The sequence below is a fragment of the Coptis chinensis genome, chromosome 8, assembly GCF_015680905.1.
Source record: "Coptis chinensis isolate HL-2020 chromosome 8, ASM1568090v1, whole genome shotgun sequence".
NCBI lineage: Eukaryota > Viridiplantae > Streptophyta > Magnoliopsida > Ranunculales > Ranunculaceae > Coptis > Coptis chinensis.
Genome location: NC_141463.1, coordinates 38,215,743 through 38,233,442, shown reverse-complemented (window position 1 = coordinate 38,233,442; position 17,700 = coordinate 38,215,743). Strand labels below are relative to the sequence as shown.

The window sequence follows — 17,700 nt, the reverse complement described above, 5'->3', positions numbered from 1 at the left end:
TTCAACATGATAATTTTTTATGGTATTTGTTACTGAGACCCCAATTTGTGTTAAAAATGATTATTACAAGTGTGCCATTAGTCTCAAAAAATCTTTAAAAAAAACAATTATTACAAGTATGCCATTGATCACAAAAAATTGGATTTGAAAACTCCAAACTTAAACGACCCGGCTAGGTCGTTTGGACCAAGTCCCAAACGACTTGGCCACACCATTTGGGACTTAGTCCAAACGATGTGTCCACACCGGTCAAGAGCCCAAAAAACAAAACTTTGTATTTTTCAAAATCCAAATCCCAAACGACATGGCCACACCGTTTGGACTTGATCGTTTAGGATTTGAACTTAGAAAAATCCCCAACGACATGGCCACATCGTTTTGGACTCAGTCCAAACAGTGTGGCCAAGTCCAAACGGTATGGCCATGTTGTTTGGGATTTGAAATTCGAAAAATATAAAATTCTGTTTTTTGGGCTCTTGACCGGTGTGGGCACATCATTTGGACTAAGTCCCAAACGATGTGGCCAAGTCGTTTGGGACTTAGTCCAAACGACCTAGCCGGGTCGTTTAAGTTTAGGGTTTTCGAATCCAACTTTTTTTGGAGCAATGACATATTTGTAATAATTGTTTTTTTTGATTTTTGAAACCAATGGCACACTTGTAATAATTGTTTTTTTTTGGGAGTCTGCCCAAAACAAATTGGGGTCCGGCAGTAATAGGACTTTTTTATTTGATCTTTATACTCTTCAGGGAACTTCAAACTTCATTTCCATATTCCTCCAAGTCCTTTTATTTGCACCACCGAAAGCATAAATTATGATCATAGTATAAGTTATTTGTTTAGTTATTTTCAATTGCAAATGCCATACGTACATATGATACATGTTTTGATTTTACTTAATTTTTGTGGTTGGATCACTAATATGTATTTTTAAGAAGTATATAAAGCTAAATAAATAAATAAAACCGCTTAGCGCCGTCTAAAAGGCCTAGGTGCTCCCCCACCACCTTACTACCGCCTAATGTTTTTTAGAACATTGTTTGAAACAGTAAAGAGAAAAAAAAAAACGAAATAGTGTGACAATTCAAAACGTTGCATTATGCCGAAAAGTTGTGACTGTTCGAAAAGTTGCGACTGTTCGAAAAGTTGCATTGTTGTTTCGAAAAGGCACTACTCTCCTATAAATATCAGACTTTTTACATGAAAAGAAATTCATTTCTGCATCTCTTCTCATCTCTATTCTTAGTCAAAATACAATGTTGAGTTCGCTGATTCTGTAGAATTGAAGTGTTGTTTTCCATATAAAGAAAAATCCGTTCTATTTTGGGAGATAGTTTCCCATCCAACCTTGAAACACTCTGAGGAGGAAAATTTGTCTTCACTGTGCTCGGATTGATATTTTCGTACTTGGTACATTTAAGAAAAAATTTTGTACTATTGTGGTAATTGATAAAGAGTAAGTATATTTGGGTCGTGCTTTCTTCATGTTATTACGTTTGACCTATATTCGTGAAACCTGTAACAATTAACAGTCCAAACTCTGCTATTGTTCTGGTTGGAACAGGTCCTTTGTCTCAAACTTTCACATGGCATGTAATCTCTATGTTTGAGTTATCTTAGAAAAGTTGCAATCTATAATAAATTGTCATATTCACTCAGACATAATTTCATGAAAGTGGTTCCTTTTTTGTTTTTTGTTTTGTTTTTTTTTTTTTTTAGAACTCTTACTGGCCATTACTTAAAACTTAAAAGGAACAATGTTAAAGTGCAGCATACACTTCGGAAGAGGTCCCATCCCTTGGTTGTGGCTAGCCCATCTAGCCAAGTCATGGGCCTCCCCATTGAAAATCTTATTAATCCAACTTAACTTGCATAAAGAAAAGTTTAAAAGTGAAGTCATACAAATAGAATCCCTGACAGAGATGAGATTCCAGTTACATTTGGCTGCACTACTGGCAAGAGCTTTTATCACCTCCTGATTATCTCCTTGAGGTGGCAGTGAAGTTGAAAGTGGTTCCTAAGTTCCAAAGTGATAAAAGTTTCTGATATGGATTTCACTCGGGTTCTCAACTAAAATATGTGGTCCTAGAGAATTTTTCGTGAATCTAAGATATCATGAAAATGTCAAGGTATTGTACTATTGTTTTAGCTATTCTCAGAAAATTTGCATTGTGTGCATTCTATGCCATGTTCCCATCTTATATAATGCCTATATCGCAAGTGTGCTACCTGCTAGCATCCCACTTTGAAGTTTGACTGTTCCCTTAACTTCTAACTCATCCTAGATCGTTTATTCGCAAGGAACTTCCATTGACATAATGCCAGGGGCTCATGGCTCTACTCGATGCCCAAGCATTGTCCATTCCGCCATTCGTCTCAACAGCGTTAGCTATTCCTACCAATATTCTTGAGGGAGCCTATGCAAGATTTCCTTTCGTTGCTTGCCTATATTCTTATTCTTCAAGCTAAAACAGATTAAAGGATATGTCTACACCAAGAATATATCTAGGGAAGAAAAATGTACTTCTACAGTTCTACGCAGACTTTGACAAAGCTGGTTTGTTGTTGTGAGGAGAAATATAACAGAACAAGTGAATTATTCCACATTTTATCAAACCACTTTCGATCTTAATTCACAAAACTACTAAGTACTAATCCGCCTACTCATCAGTCACTAGTTTTCCACCGGTACTAGTATTTCATATATTCTTTTATTAGTCGGTTATTGCGATTCAAGGGACATACTCATTGAGTCATAGTCAACATTATTAATGATAATAACGTTAACAATACCACACTATCATTTTTATCCAATAAAATATTGTAATCCCTGGCATCATCTCAAATTATAAAAAACAAAAGTGAATATCTTGTATGTACTTAATGATTACAAAAGGTAAAATATATATATGCTGTTAGACAATGTCAATCATCCAAACTAGGACTTAGAACATTGCATTCTAGAAAAAAAAAATTAAGTCCTCGTCTTGCGAAGAGCAAAATAATATGAAGTGGAGCAATTCGATGCTCTAGTGGGAAATTTTCTTCTTCGCAGATATAATGTTTATACCCTTTCGAAGGTAAAAGACTCCTCTTATAGAAGCCTAGACTAGAAGGGAGACTCGGTTAGTAGTTAGAAGTTAGAACTATATTATTCAATACAGTTTGAAATAAAAGTATCGATTCCGTGGGATAGAGCAAATTAAATGCTTTACGACATCTGAAGATCTGTGATTGATGTTCTTGTGGAAAAAAATATTTTGAGATTACAAGAAAGGTAGGGCCATTAGCCATAAAACATATGATTAGACGGCAAAATTTGTAATCAACCAACTGGCTCTCTCTAAGATAATGAAAAATCACCAAACCAAATTAAGAAAATACTAGATTATAGTTTGATTAGTGAGATTTGGTGAAATGCTTATGGGTAGGCTATTACTTTCAACAGAGCTTTCAGGAGTTTATCTGGATTGCTTTGAAGTTTCTCTGTTTCCAACTCCACACTCCAACGTCATCCCCCTCTCCTTCCTCTTATAAACCAATTCCCTTATGCCTCTTTAATGACTCTTAAGTAAGAACTGAAGAAAACTCTCTGCCCTTCTTTCTCTCTGTGCACAAAAATGGAGGGTCTGATACCTTTTGTCTATAAAGTAATAGTCCAGTATAAGCGAGCCCCCATAACAGGCTCATGGTTTGATGAATCACCTTCAGCTTCATACATGAGATTGCCTGGTGATTCTGGCCGATTGCAGGCGCCAGATATCGAACTTTTCAGAACTCATAACATTTTCTCTTCATCCACACCCTCTTCTTTAGTGCCTACAGCTTCTACATCTCAACTTCTTTCAGCAACAGCCCAATCACCCCTCTCTTGTACCACTTCTCGTCGACTAGTCAGCTAATCATAGCGATATGGGCATGTCGTGTTGATTGTTCGTGCCTTTATTAGTATCAACGCAAAGGCGCGCACTAATGTTGGTGGGGTGTGAATTAGTGTTGTATGTAGAAAACTGTATGGTTTTCATAGTTCGAATCAATAAGAGTGGGCTAAGCTAAATTAGCAGCCCTTCTCAGTTGTGCCGTTCATCAGCAAAACTATAGTGGTTGGTAAGGGGTGTGAACATGGACGATGTTTGTGGGTCAGATCTCCAAGTTCCATGGCCAATAAAGAAGTTCATGTATGATGTATTCTATGCAAATTTAATCTATGGAACCTTGTTTTATTTCCTATATTCGGCATTGCATTACCTAGTTCATTTGTTTATATATGATTTCGTTCCCATCTGGCATTGGAAAGTCTTGAGACGTCCCCTGGATTCGCAGCTTACACTGCTTTAATTATTCTCCTTTTCTGAACTCAAGCTGTGTAAACTGGTGTTTAAACAATGACTGCAAGACGTAGCAACTTTCAAGCTTCTCCGTATTATTTTTTAGCACATCATCATTTCTGGATTAGGCAATGGATAATGATTCAACTTGGTTAAAGCCGCATATTTCTTCCTGTGTGCGCATGTGAAAGGCAGAAATTTACTTACTCTACCAACTACAAAGGGTCAACCGGAAATAAGATAACAACAACAATATTAATATGCATAATAATTATAAAACATGATGCATAAAATAAGTAAGTTGCCTACTTGCCTGTTGCCTATGACTTTTAAAAAGGCCTGAAAGAAACAGAAAGCAGAAAAACAAAATAAAAATAAAAATAAATGTTGCTTCCAGCGTACAAAAGATTTGCTTTACATAAGAAAGTTAAAGTCCACCAAAGTATTTGATTAAGCACTGGAAGTTGACTGAAGTAATGCTGGCGCCGAGTGCTGTCAATTAATATCAACTTTGGAAGATGTCAATGGAGCATTTGGAGCTTACATGTCAAGGTGTTGATTTTTCGGAAATATGATCTACCTACTGCAGCTAATTAAGGGAGAGTGTGGCGTTGCTGGATTTACCACTGCAGCTAATACTGTCTCACGGAGAACACTGTGACTGTTAAAAGCTCCTACGGTTGCTCCCATAAGTCCTTTGGATTTGCATAAACTCATCACAACTTAGCGCTGTAAAAGAACTAGGTACCAATGCCAAGAAACACGTGATTTTAAGAAAAAACCGAACCCTCGTAAAAATATCCTGCTTTTTTATGCCATTGAGAATAAGTGAACAGGTGTTTCCAAACAGGGCTGGAAATGGTACCGGATGCAACCCGAATCCGACCATATCCGAATCCATTTAAACGGATATGGTTTTTATGTTTGTGACTAAAATCCGACTCGAATATCCAAAAACCCGAATCATTTTAACAAGATTTATATTTTGATACCTAAAAATTAATTTATATCTTACATTTATATATGAAAATCATTAAAATAGTATATTTTTTGGTGTTTTTTAATGGATATGGATATCCGAAATCCAACCTGAATCCGGATAGATACAAATATGGTAAAGAGTTTTGAGTGAAAATCCGACCCGAACCCGCTCCATTTCCAGCCCTATTTCCAAAGCACTGGATTGACTAAAAATTACTGTTGTCTGTCTCACGGGATCAAGCATTAAAGTCAGTCTATCAAATGCACCACATTGTGATACTGATGCATAAGAAACCCCAATATACTGACGACAAATTCACTGATACAAGCATAACTAGAAACACAAGCATTTCTTATAGAAAAAAAAAAAAACAAGCATCAGCTGTGACCTGCACAAAAACTTCGGAACTTGTTTATAGAAACTTCAGTCGAGTCATATTCATAACCATTTTCAACAAAGTAAGCATCATTGAGCAGCTTCAGAAATTGGAAGAAGAAAGGGTCCTTACACAGGGAGAGTTCATCTCTAGTATAATTGTGAAGAAGGAACATCTCTTCTAAAAAGGAAGGAGATTATTGGAAGTGGAAAGAAGTAAAGGGTATGTGAGCAATGCATGGGGACGATTATATAAATATTTCCAAGCATTCGCTTGAATGCAGAATAGGAATTTAAGAACGTCTCCAAAATCAGAGTTGGCAATAAGGAGCAAACTGGTACAGATGAAACTTAAAAACACATATTATTGATTCCTTCTTCAAATTGAAGCAATGCACACTACTTTGAAGAGGTAGACTGTGAATATAATTTCTAAAGAGAACGATTAGTGAGGTAGTGAGGTTTTCTTTGTCTCCTAATGTATAATTTGTTAATAATATGGAGAGATGATTATGAGCTTAGCAATTTTTCGGTCCAATCGGTAGAAATAAATGATAATATTTTAGACTGGATTAATCTTTTGGGAAACAAATTAAAGAATGTATGACTAACGTTAGGTGTCCATTAATCTGAGCTAAACATTAAGAGATGGTTTTCAGACCAAGATGCCAAACAATATAAGTTTGTCACCAATTCATGCAAGAAGGGGAACTAACTAAATGACACTTGAAAGCAAACCATTTAAGCTTTTAATAGTTCAAGTAATTAAAACATTCAATCTATTATCCGAAAAGACATCTCAAATATCTTTGCAAGCAAATAACATAAGGTAGTCATAAACCTCCAAGACATAAAAACAACGATCACATTCTCAAAACTTGATAGTGCCATACATATAAGAAAAGATAGTTTACCAACAGACCTCATACTGACTTAGAAAAGGAGTAACTAACAATCTAATTTGTTCTTGGCACATCCCACTCTACTGTAAGGATGAGGTTGTCATAACCATAACCATTGAGCTTTGCAATAGCCTTCTCTGCGTCACCTTTGTGTACAAAGTTGACAAAACCAAAGCCTCTGCTCATGCCAGTTTTCTGGTCGTAAGCAATGTAAACACGGCTCACAGGACCAAAAGTGCTGAAGAGATTTTGTAGGTCAGGCTCACGCGTGTCCTCTAGGAGATTGGTAACACGAACCAAGTTCTCATCATTCCTACGCCTCATATTCTGTCAGCTCCAGCCCTCTGACTAGGAGGAACATAAGCTCCCTTTGATGTGCCAGAACTAGATGCTGCGGTTTCAGAAGTTGGAGGTTTGTCGACAAAGCTTTCGGTGGTTGAGCAAGATCCTTGAAAGGGCACTGCGTGCAGTCCAAAGATCACCTCTCTTACTACATGTCCCGCAAACCATGAGAACAAAGACCCGCCTTTCCCAAGATTTGACAGGGATCTCCCCAATTTTGCCTTCATCCGGTTTTGCTACCTACAAAAGGCAGGAAATCTCTTAAAATTTAAAACCAAGTCTAGAATGATCCAAGGAAAGATGAATAGTGGTAATGAGGAAAATATACATACACAGTAAACCAGATAAACAGTAAACCAAATTTAAAAGTATCATAGAAAATTAGCAAAAGGAAATTCATGAAAAGGAGCATATTGAACCATTCAAGTTTGAGACAACTTTGAAATGCAATAGCAAATATTTCAACTCAAGAAAATAGAGAGTGAATGATATGGAAACCATCCAATTAAGATATGATGGACCAAATAGATATAACTTATGGTTAACTATTTAAAAGTGATCAAATCCAAAGTTCTTGTCAATGTTTAACAAAGAACAATTCTATTCAGTGAAGGAAGGCTCACACTAACAAGTATCAAGTATAGGAAGGCCAAAAGTAGAAACAATAGAACCCTGAAAGAACGAACCAAACACACTCTAATACATTCATCACTATAAATCAACCTTACATTTTGAAAACTAATATTTGATATTTCGCCGTTGATATCCGTGACAATGTAACTTAACTAGTTAGCTATAAACATATAATAACTTTCTCAAACAAAGAAAACAAAACTAACAATATCAATAATAAAATCACAATAATAATAATAATAATAAGAATTTCCCTTGTTCTTTGATTGTTCATAAACCCATGACTCCGTGCGTTCATAAACAAGTCTGAATTCACCGAGCTTGACCTAAATTTCTATATGGACAACTCTATTATGATAAAATGAGGGGCGGCTCATGGATCAATGTAGAGCGCTCTTTACAGAAATAAATACACCCCTTCTCATTGAAAACAAATCCCCTTCGAGTAAGGTCGGCTAAGCTAAGCTCAATCACAATCCACAGCTCCATTAGCAACAACTGAAATTGATATTTGCATGCATACGAGAAATAAAATACTTATTAGATACTGTGGAAAAGGGAAGAAAGTATGACTGTACACTAAGGTGCAGATAAATTCGTTCGTTAGCGGGAAGAACAACGACTAGCAGTACAAGGAAATAAGAGAAAAAGGGCAAGTAGATGGGCGGTTGCTTTCTCTGTTGGTTGAATTCGCCATTAGATGGAATCAGACCTTCGCTCTCGATTCTTTGCTTGATTACTTATGTAGCTTGTGTTAAGCTTTCTTAAGCTTCGGTTCGCTCCAAATCGTAGCAAAGCGCAATGCGATAGCCATTTTAGAAAGTGGCCGTTAGCTTAGTAGATCACGAGACCCGTCAAGTTCCGCTCTTCCCACTTGATCCTGCAAGCCTATACTTTTTGCTTTGATGGTTGTCACTGCAATCGTTGGAATTGGTTGGTCGCTTGCTTGATTGGAAGGACTGCCGCTTTTCTCTCTTAGCTTAGCTTGACTGATCGTGTAGCAATGAGCTGCTTGAATCTGAAACCCGAAGCATTCAACCCTAAGAAGCATGATCGGCCATTCCCGATTGAACCAACACAGCTGTTCCGCTTCCCCTCCCCCACCTACCTTCCCTAAACGAGCTCTTTCTATCCGTTCCTTTCCTTTACTTCCCTAAAAGCTGGATCTATCTCTTCCTCCAAATTGTGCCTCACCAAAAATAGTGATTTTCATACAGTCGTGACATCGCTCCGCCCGGACCAGGTGTGGACCCGGGAGGGTAGTGACACTTGTCGCTCAAGATAAAGGGAAACGATCCACTTTGCGAACCACCACCGTTGATAAGTCTCCTTAACGAAAGAGAAAAGGTCACCGAGGGGCGAAAGCGAGCTTCGTCCGTGAGCTTGACTAGGGGATGGTTGAGTCGCGCAAGAAAGAAACTCAAGCAAGAACCGGACCGATCTACCAATCAAATCGAAAAACTCTCCATTTTACTTGGCTTGAAGGCTTACACAAACCAAATTAGTGGAAAAAGAATTTCGACAGGGCCGCACCAAGTCGGAAAGAAACAAGCAAGTGTCGTGTGCAAGTGTGGCTTTCAAGCTTGTTTCCCGTTGCCTTGATCCCGGAGACCGGGGTGCTTAGGACCGAGGTGCTTGCGGACCGGAGGTCATGGCGGCTTGCTTGCTAAGGTATGAACTAAGCTACCGGTAAATAAACGAACCTGTGAATTCTCGGCGGGCAATCTTCGAGGTCTTTGGTCCAGTGAAAGCCTTCCTTCAAACCAAGTCGTAGTGATTTAAACAAAGGCGACGCCGGTCAGTCGATCAGCCCACCGCTTATTTATCTCGTAGTTCCACTTTCTGATTGTGGAGCAACACCAAAAGGAGTGAGCTTTTAGGGTTAGGAAGCGAGAAGAAGAGTGAAGGTCGCCCCTATTAAGTAAGTTCAAAGAATGGCTTGAGTGAAAGCTGGAGTGGCGCAAGATAGATTGAAAGCAAAGGGAAGGGAGGTTCCCTGCCCTTCCTAACCATGAAGCAACGTCTGAGTGCCCAACGCACGAAAGTCGTTGCGCTAACGCGCAGCCGTTTTCTTCCTTCTTTGGCCCGGCCAGAACAACCTGACGGTTGCTAACGCAACACCTCCATTTGCGTCGTAGTTTGCTCCTACGTTTGCAGGGACGAAATTCGGCAGCCAATTGCTAGCTCTGAATAACCAGCCCATCAATAAGCTCAATTCTTACATAACTTAACAAGGTGGGGTTGAGAGCGAGCCGGGTGACGTAGGTGCACAAGAGTACTTCGCGCCACAGCCATCTCTTTTTTATAGGTTCTACGGACCGATGTCTGCTGCTTCATCTGGGAGAAAAGAATCATAGATATGCCGGTCATTAGAAGGAAGAACCACCATAAAAAGATTCCTCGTGTATCATCATCAGAAGCAAAACTATGAACGAGGGGAGCTAGCAATCCGGATCATATTGAAGAGGTTCCCGAGACCAAAGATGGAAGAGTCACAATATTAAGAAGCGAGGTCCAAGAATTCAGAAGGGGTAGAATTACTGAATGAATACGAAATGTGGCTAATACCGAGGCATAAAAAAGAAGCATTTTCTACGGGATCCCGAAACCACCAACCACCCGACCTAATTCATGATGAGCCCACCAACTTCCTCGGCAAGATGCCTACGGTTAAAACCACCGACATGTCAAGATCCAAATTCAAATTGGTTCCCCGGTCACGTCGAGACCATCGTGTTCGCGCCGGCGATCCAACAAAAGGTGAAGTGGTTGTATCTTTCTTTCCATTCTTAACGACACGCTTTGCTGCTCCCTCCCGTGTCCATTAGCCCTGTCCGAGCGAAGAGAAGGCAAAAAAGCGTCGCCGAAGCTGCATGATCAGGCTTTTATTGCTACGCAACAATAGAACAGGATAGCATTTTACGTCCACATGTTTGAATTTGAGGGTAAAGAGCTCACTTGTTATACGGGATCCGACGCATCCAGCAGAGCGAAGCAGCGTTCCATTCTTTTCGGCGGCATCCTTATGCATTGGCGGCGAGTGGAGTGCGACAATCCCATTCATCATTTTGGATCTACATAAGCCAAAGCCCATAGCACTAGCGATGTCTCCGGCATAAATGCGAGGATGATGTATAGCTGATATAGGATCTTGTGGAACAGGATTTGATTCTGCAAGCGGTTCGATATGAACGAAGATATTTCGAACAAAAGGATGAGAACTCGCTAATAGGAAAGGAGAGAAAACAAAGCAATGCCAACAACGGAGTCAATCCGCTGTTCATCGATAGACGAAGCTCTCTCATTTTCATCTCGTGGCAGATGCAACAAAATATGAGTCCTTTTTCCTTCTTGCGAACCACGGGGCCTAGCGCCCAGAGAAGCAAAGCTCATTTCCCTTCCAGGGTAAAGCGACGCATAAAAAAAGGGATGGCCCATCAAAAGTTTGGTTCCTTCGCGAACGAAGTTCAGAATCAACAAGGGTTCGCAAAACGAAGGGAGTGTACAACCGGGGCCGCAGCCCCGTTTTTGTTAAATAACAAGGGAGATAGAATGGGAGTTCTTCACGAAGTTCTAGACAAAGGAACAAAAAGAGTTTCTCTATGGCCTCCTTGTTTTGAGACATTATGGCTTTGGGGTCGACCCCAGTAACAAAGAAGGAATCCATAATAACTTGGGATCCAACACCATGATAAAATACTACCCTCATGATTAGACCATGACCCTGAGATTTGATAAAAGAAAGGTGCATTAGCGGTTAATACGTTGTAATTGGATAAGTTATTAGGAATATGACGGAACGAAAGACCAAGGAAAGGAAGAAGAATGCACCAAAATGCAGGTCTTTGCACCAAATGTTGGTGGTTCTTTCTTGTTGTAAGTGAATGCAACGAAAAGACCCGAAAATAACGAATAATGAGAGAATTCATTTATTGACATTTCGTGTTCATTTCAAAATTTCTGCTTTGTTATTCCCATCATCCGGTAACCACAAAGATGATCCACAAGAAAGGTGGCTGGATTCAACCTATGGCGGGTCCGGTCCGCCCCCCCTGGCGAGTTGGGTGGCGGGTCCCTTTGCCGTCGCTATACCTGAAACAGCGGATGCACCGCACTACTCAAAGACGTAACCTTGTCTCCCCTACCCCTCTTTTGGTTGTGTCATTACCAATGTATTCCGCCGCCCTTTGACCTAAAAAGAATGATTTTCCTTATGACCAAACAAGGACCAATAACGGAACACAATCTCGACGGAAGGATTGCTCAAGGCGGATATAGAATAAAATCGATAAGATCCGGTTGAATGGTAGAAGCGACTCCACTCCACTATCATGCGATAAGCGTTACTCTCCCTATTGGTCGAGGCCCCTTACGTCGAGATCTTTTAGAACCTGCACACTCCGCTTGAAAGCGGCTTCTTTATAGGTGTAGTTCCTGTAGGCTTCCTTTAACCACCTCTGGAGAGAGGTGGCATAGCTATCGTTGTTTAGGATCGCTCTTAACTCCTTAACTAGCTTCAGCCAGTTCCCTGTCGATAGGCTGTGAAGTAAGTAGTTCTGTTGGCATACTTTTTTTTTTTATGGGAAAGGAATTGAATGAAACACAAGAAAGAGATACAGAGTCCCCTTAGCAAACCAACAAACAAATCAGGAGGATCATAGTTACAATTTACACACTGGTTATGAATAAAGGCCCACTTGGCTAGGTGGTGGGACACCGAATGGGCTGTTCTAGGCTATGAAGGATCGATGCGTCTCTAAGGGTGAAGTATCGGTGTCCGATATGTGTCCGACACGGATACGCCCCGATACACATCCGATACGCGATTTGGAGTATCCGATTTTATAATTATTTTTTTTAATTTTCGACACGCCGGGGACACGCAAGGAACACACCGGGGACACGCCAAATAGTAATCTCACGCATACAAGAAATTTTTGAGAGAGAAAAAAGGACAGCTTAGTTAGGTTTCAGCCCCTCCTCACACTTTTCTTATATAAGAAAATAATCAGTTTACAATATAGAAAACCCAAAAAGAGGACGGCTTAGTTAGGTTTCAGCCCCTCCGCTGGCTCCGTGCCCCTTCTGTGACGGCGAAATATATATATATATATATACAGCCCGGCTCCTAAAAGGACCTTAAATAAGTACCAAATCTAAAATGCCCACAACTTCACTTACAAAATGATTTAAAACCTAATCTTTTGTGCATATGATCTACTAACCATAAAGAACATCTCTACAAAAATTCAACTTGTTTGACAATTTTTAATATATATATTATTTAAAACGTGTCCATGACGTATCCATATTTTTGAAAAATGTTGTGTCCACGTATCCGTGTCGTGCTGTGTTGCATGGGTACGGGTACGAATGTCAGATTTGGACACGGCAAGCTCTAAATATCAAGACACGGGGACACGACTAATATTTTATTATTATTAATTTTTTTTATTAAAAATAATTATTTCCATCCTCAAAAAATAATTATTTCAATCCTTATTTAAAAAGCATAGTCTTAACAAGTATACTCTAAAAGCCTAACTGGTCCATTTTAAAACCATAGGTTAGTTATAAACCTTTAAAGTAGGCCCAATAAAGAAGGCCCGATTTGTAATTGTTGCATAGTTTAAAAGTTAAAACAATGTTCTAAGTTTTTTGGCCCAATTTGCTGTCCAAATAAAAAGAAATATAAAAGCCCAATTAAACATTTAAATTACAAGCCCAAATACCAATTAAAAAAGCCCGAAAACAAAACAATCCCTAGTCTTCTTCTCCAACAGTTCTGCCTCTCTCTCTCTCTAGTTCGATCTGCTCTCTCTTCTCCACTTCTGTTCTCTCTCTTCTCTACTTCTATTCTCTCTCAAGTTCGACCACGAATCTGTGTCGAATTGGTGTCGGTGTCGACACGAAACGCGACGTGACGAAAATATAGGCGTACCCATGCAACACAGGTGTCATGTCGTATCCGTGTCGGTATCCGTGCTTCCTAGGTTCTAGGAACAAAGGTTCAAGCTGAGTTACTGAAAGATCCCATCCATCTGGATCTTAAAACTATTTATAATAGGGGTCCCAATCCAAGGAGTCCCATGATTCTCCCGTTCTGAAAACATGTTGATCACACTCTTCGCATCCCCTTCAAACAAGACATTCTCCAAGTGAAGGTCAATTCGCGAGGTCCACAAAGAACTTCTGCAGCCTTCAACTCGGGCTCCTCACTAGATCCGACTAAGAAAGGCTTAGCTCTAGCCGCTATCAAACCGCCATCCTCCTCCTCGCTCAAAGATGGCGACACTACCCTTGCCATTGATAACACGAGCTGCTGATCAAAATGCACTTTGACCCAATGAATTCTAAGAGGACACCAACCTACAACACCTCCATTAGATTTCTTAATAGGTTTATATACATTGCCTGCACCAAAGTTCTAAATATCCGTCCACATAATTCGAAAGTGTTCTCGAGGATCACGTAAGGATTTAGTTTAGATCGATCAAAGACAACATCATTTCTATGCCTCATTATTTCCCGGATCGTAATAGCTTTATATTTGATAAAGCTCTCTCTTTCATGCTTTTAAGGCCGGAACCGAAAGTACCACCAAATCCACCCATTCTCTTCAAGTCCAAGTAGGCGGTTTGATGCATGATCGAGATGCATACCACAATCTGCTAGAGAATGAACAAGTAGAAGGATATGTGAAATAGTTTCAGCTTCCTTCTTGCATAAGGGCCACATTGGGTTTCATTTATGCATTCTCAAAGCAATAGTGGCCTTAGTGGGCACCATGTTCATGCCTTCCACAGAAATAACTGAACTCTAGCAGGCTTTCAAAGTTGGTTTATTGATGCTTGATGACATACCTTGATTGCTAGCAGCAGTATTCCACAAAGCTTTAAAGGCTGTGAAAAAGTCTCACCCCTTAATAAAAAGCATATTCCAAACCATTTTGTCTTCATCAAAATGGTCTCTATCTAAGAGGGATCTCCTTGGTGCTTTGTGCTGTAACTACATCAAACAAAGAGTCAATTAAGTCCAAATTCCAGTCGTTTCTGTTTTCTACAAAGAAATCTTTAACAAAGATTATAGAACTATTATGAGGAACGGGATCTGTAACTCTGTCATTCTGAATCCCCGGGTCCGTCTAGCAGTCAATCTGCTCCCCATTACCAACCTGTCACAAGCAACCCAACTTTTGAGTATCCAAATATTTTTTAATACTTCTCCAGGTTCATGATGGGTTAGAGCAAGTCTTGCAACTAAAAAGGGACTCCAATGGAAAGTAGATAGATTTTTAAAACCTTGCCCATAAGGACTCTAGTTCCTTTATGATTCTCCAGCCCAACTTGGCAATGAGACTATGAGAGCTAAGTTCATCAGTTTACTTTCACGAAAGCCAATGCCTCCGGCTTGCATAAGGATGCCAAAGATTTGAGGTTCATACTGCTTCTTTCATTAGAACCTCTCCACCAAAAAGAACAAAGAATCTGATCCATCTTGCATGTGGTTGTGGGAAGGATCAAACTTGACATGATGTAAATGGGAGTGGCCATGCCCACAGACTTGACAAGTGTAGTTCGACCAGCCTGGGAAAGAACTCTAGTTTTCCAGCTCTGAACTTTGTCACTCACTCTATTAACTAACAATTCAAAGTCCTTAATTCCCAAAGCCCCAATATATTTTAATTCTTAGAGAACTTTCTAACCCCCATAACTCTAGTTAAGATTCTTTGGAATTTCTTAGGTAAATTGGAACTGAACAAGATACTAGACTTTGAATAATTAACCTGTTGGCCAGAGAAATAAAAAGAGTTTTCCATTATGTCTTTTTCATTTCTAGCTTCAACAAGTGAGGCTTGGCAGAAAACAAAAAGGTCATCTGCAAATAGTAGGTGAGAGATAGGGGGCTTCTCCTCCTAACCTTTATGCCATGAATGTGATTTTGCTCCTCCCCCAGTCTCAAAAAAGTTTATACACATATGAGGAACAAATAAGGGGAGAGCCTTGTCGAGGGCCTCTTGTGGCTTTAATGAAAGCCATAGGGAACCATTAAGCAGCAATGAAAAGGAAGTAGAGGCCAAAAATTCTAGGATGAACTTAACAAAACCATCACAAAAACCTAGGGCCTTCATTACTTTGGTTAGAAAACTCCACTCAACCTTGTCGTATGCTTTAGCCATGTCAAATTGAATAGCCATCCGGCCCTTAGAAGCCTTTTTCCTTTTCTTCATTGAATGGATCCGCTCTTGAGCTATGGCTATGTTATCAGCCATTGTGTCCCGCTTCAAAACAACACTCCAGGGCTAGCTAGCGCACACTTAGGTTTCATTCCGTGACTTAGTTATAGTTCTGTTCCGAACTTTAGTTCTATTCCGTACCGTCAGGCTTCCTAGAAAGACACATAACCATTATATGTGCAAAAAGGAAGGAGCTCCTCTTCTCTTACAACTCGAACAGGCAGGACCTATCTCGACAGCCGAGAGGAAGAAGTTCCGTCTATGAGGTGTAGTAGAGAAAGCGCTGGTCAGAGAAAGACACCCGCACTAAGAGCCAAAGAATTGCGGATTGCCCTGTGCGAGGCGAGAAAAGAGCACCTTGGTCAGTTACATCCGCTAGAGCGTAGGAATCCGATTAGGACGTTGAGTTCTTCCGGTAAGAGCCTATCGGGTTTCTTTGATCCTTTGATCTTGGCCCTTTCCTCTATGAGTTTCTCTTCGACCAGGTGAAGTTGCAACGCTCTCTTGGACAGGCCAATGGCCAAGGCTTGCTCTGAGAATGCCCGTTTGTTAATAAACCTTAACATTATCTTGCTCATCCATATTGAGAAGTTTTTACATTTTGAAATCTTCATTTTTGTAATGTTCTGGAATGAAAGCAAATAGGGGGTTTGATAGAATAACTTCATCCGCGATAGGGACACTGAACCCTAGACTCAACACCATAATCTCTTTGATCGTTCCCCTCATATCATACATCCAATATACCCGAACCTAGCTCGAAATGGTTCCAATCATTCTGCCTTAGACTTGTTCCCATGGAAAACTCTGTCTGCCCATGTTCCAAATTGAGATTTGCTCTCCTGAGCTGCAGAGCAGCGAATTGGTATTTTTGTCTTTTTCGAGTTCTTTTTATTTTATTAAAGCTCTTCCTGGAGGTGGGAGGCAATAGCGATTACAGTGCCGCAACTGGTATTGATGTGTTATCGGTTTCTTATCTTAGAAGCTCCCCTTAAGTTCAGTAGAACGACAGACTGTGTGTTTCGAGCTTCACCTTTGGTGAGAACCTCTATTGTTTGGTAGCACATCTTTCTATATTCTATTATTTATACAGCTTTCCTTGAGTAGAGGAGACTTCCAACAGCTACCGGAGAGCCTAGCCTTTGGTTCACACCGTCCTTTCATCATAGCGAAGAGATCAATCGAAGTTCATACCCGCCTACTTATGTGATTTCTTTTCTTTTGGTATAATAGCTGAATGCAAGACTTCATTCGGTCGATTCAGTCAAGTGTCACAGACCACTGCTTCGGGAAACAACGCTATTTCCGTTTATACAGACTTTTATATCATATCACGGACCGCTGTTTAGGGGCGGATAGAACCTTTTTCGTAGTTTTTTGGGGACATTAGTACATCAAGGCCCTTTTTCGACCTACTTGACGTCAGTCTTTTTTTATTTCTTATTAGTGCAAATCAATAGTGCTGAATACTCGGCCAAATTGTTCGTGCAATCGAATACCAACTTAAACGAGAATGAAACTACTTCCCCTTCTGGAGACATGAAAACAAACCAACACCAGTTTTTTCAGAATACTCAGGCAGATTTCCTTTTCACCTTTCTCTTATCAGCTCTATCTTCTCTTTTTCTTGGAGACCCATCAAAAAACATCACCCAAAAAGAGGCTTCCGCTACGAATACTTTCTCATCTGGCAGTTCTTCAATAAATCTTCTGATATTGGATTTTCTGCCAATAAATCAGCGCGGGGCGGTGGTTTTTCGATTCTCTCTTTCCTCTCTTGAAGATAACCACTTATTTACGCAATAATGATTTAGTTCTTTTTTCTGGGTAAGAAGCCCGAGCAAGAGCAAAGAGAATCCTTCTCAGGTCTCTCTCCTGATCTTGATTTGGCAGCAGTTCAAA

General features: G+C 40.0%; 2 protein-coding genes, 1 long non-coding RNA gene and 1 pseudogene across 3 annotated transcripts; 2 read left to right on the top strand and 2 right to left on the bottom strand.

Annotated features, from left to right (window-relative positions):
* Positions 1-6,641: 6,641 nt before the first annotated feature.
* On the bottom strand, positions 6,642-9,765 carry LOC147481407 (uncharacterized; annotated as a pseudogene).
* Positions 7,926-10,568, bottom strand: LOC147481406 (Cytochrome C assembly protein). Its single transcript, XM_086578925.1, is given in 3 exon segments — positions 7,926-10,129; positions 10,132-10,186; positions 10,530-10,568. Coding segments are annotated over 3 exon segments (450 nt in total). The 3' UTR covers positions 7,926-9,773.
* Positions 10,569-10,681: 113 nt separating this feature from the next.
* LOC147481405 (uncharacterized) lies at positions 10,682-10,981 on the top strand. The gene is given in 2 exon segments (XM_086579477.1): positions 10,682-10,802; positions 10,805-10,981. Coding segments are annotated over 2 exon segments (216 nt in total). The 3' UTR covers positions 10,900-10,981.
* A 106-nt stretch (positions 10,982-11,087) lies between these two features.
* Positions 11,088-16,258, top strand: LOC147481404 (uncharacterized). The gene is made up of 2 exons (XR_015205504.1): positions 11,088-12,289; positions 13,556-16,258. It is a non-coding gene; the product is annotated as an uncharacterized LOC147481404 (long non-coding RNA).
* Positions 16,259-17,700: the final 1,442 nt, after the last annotated feature.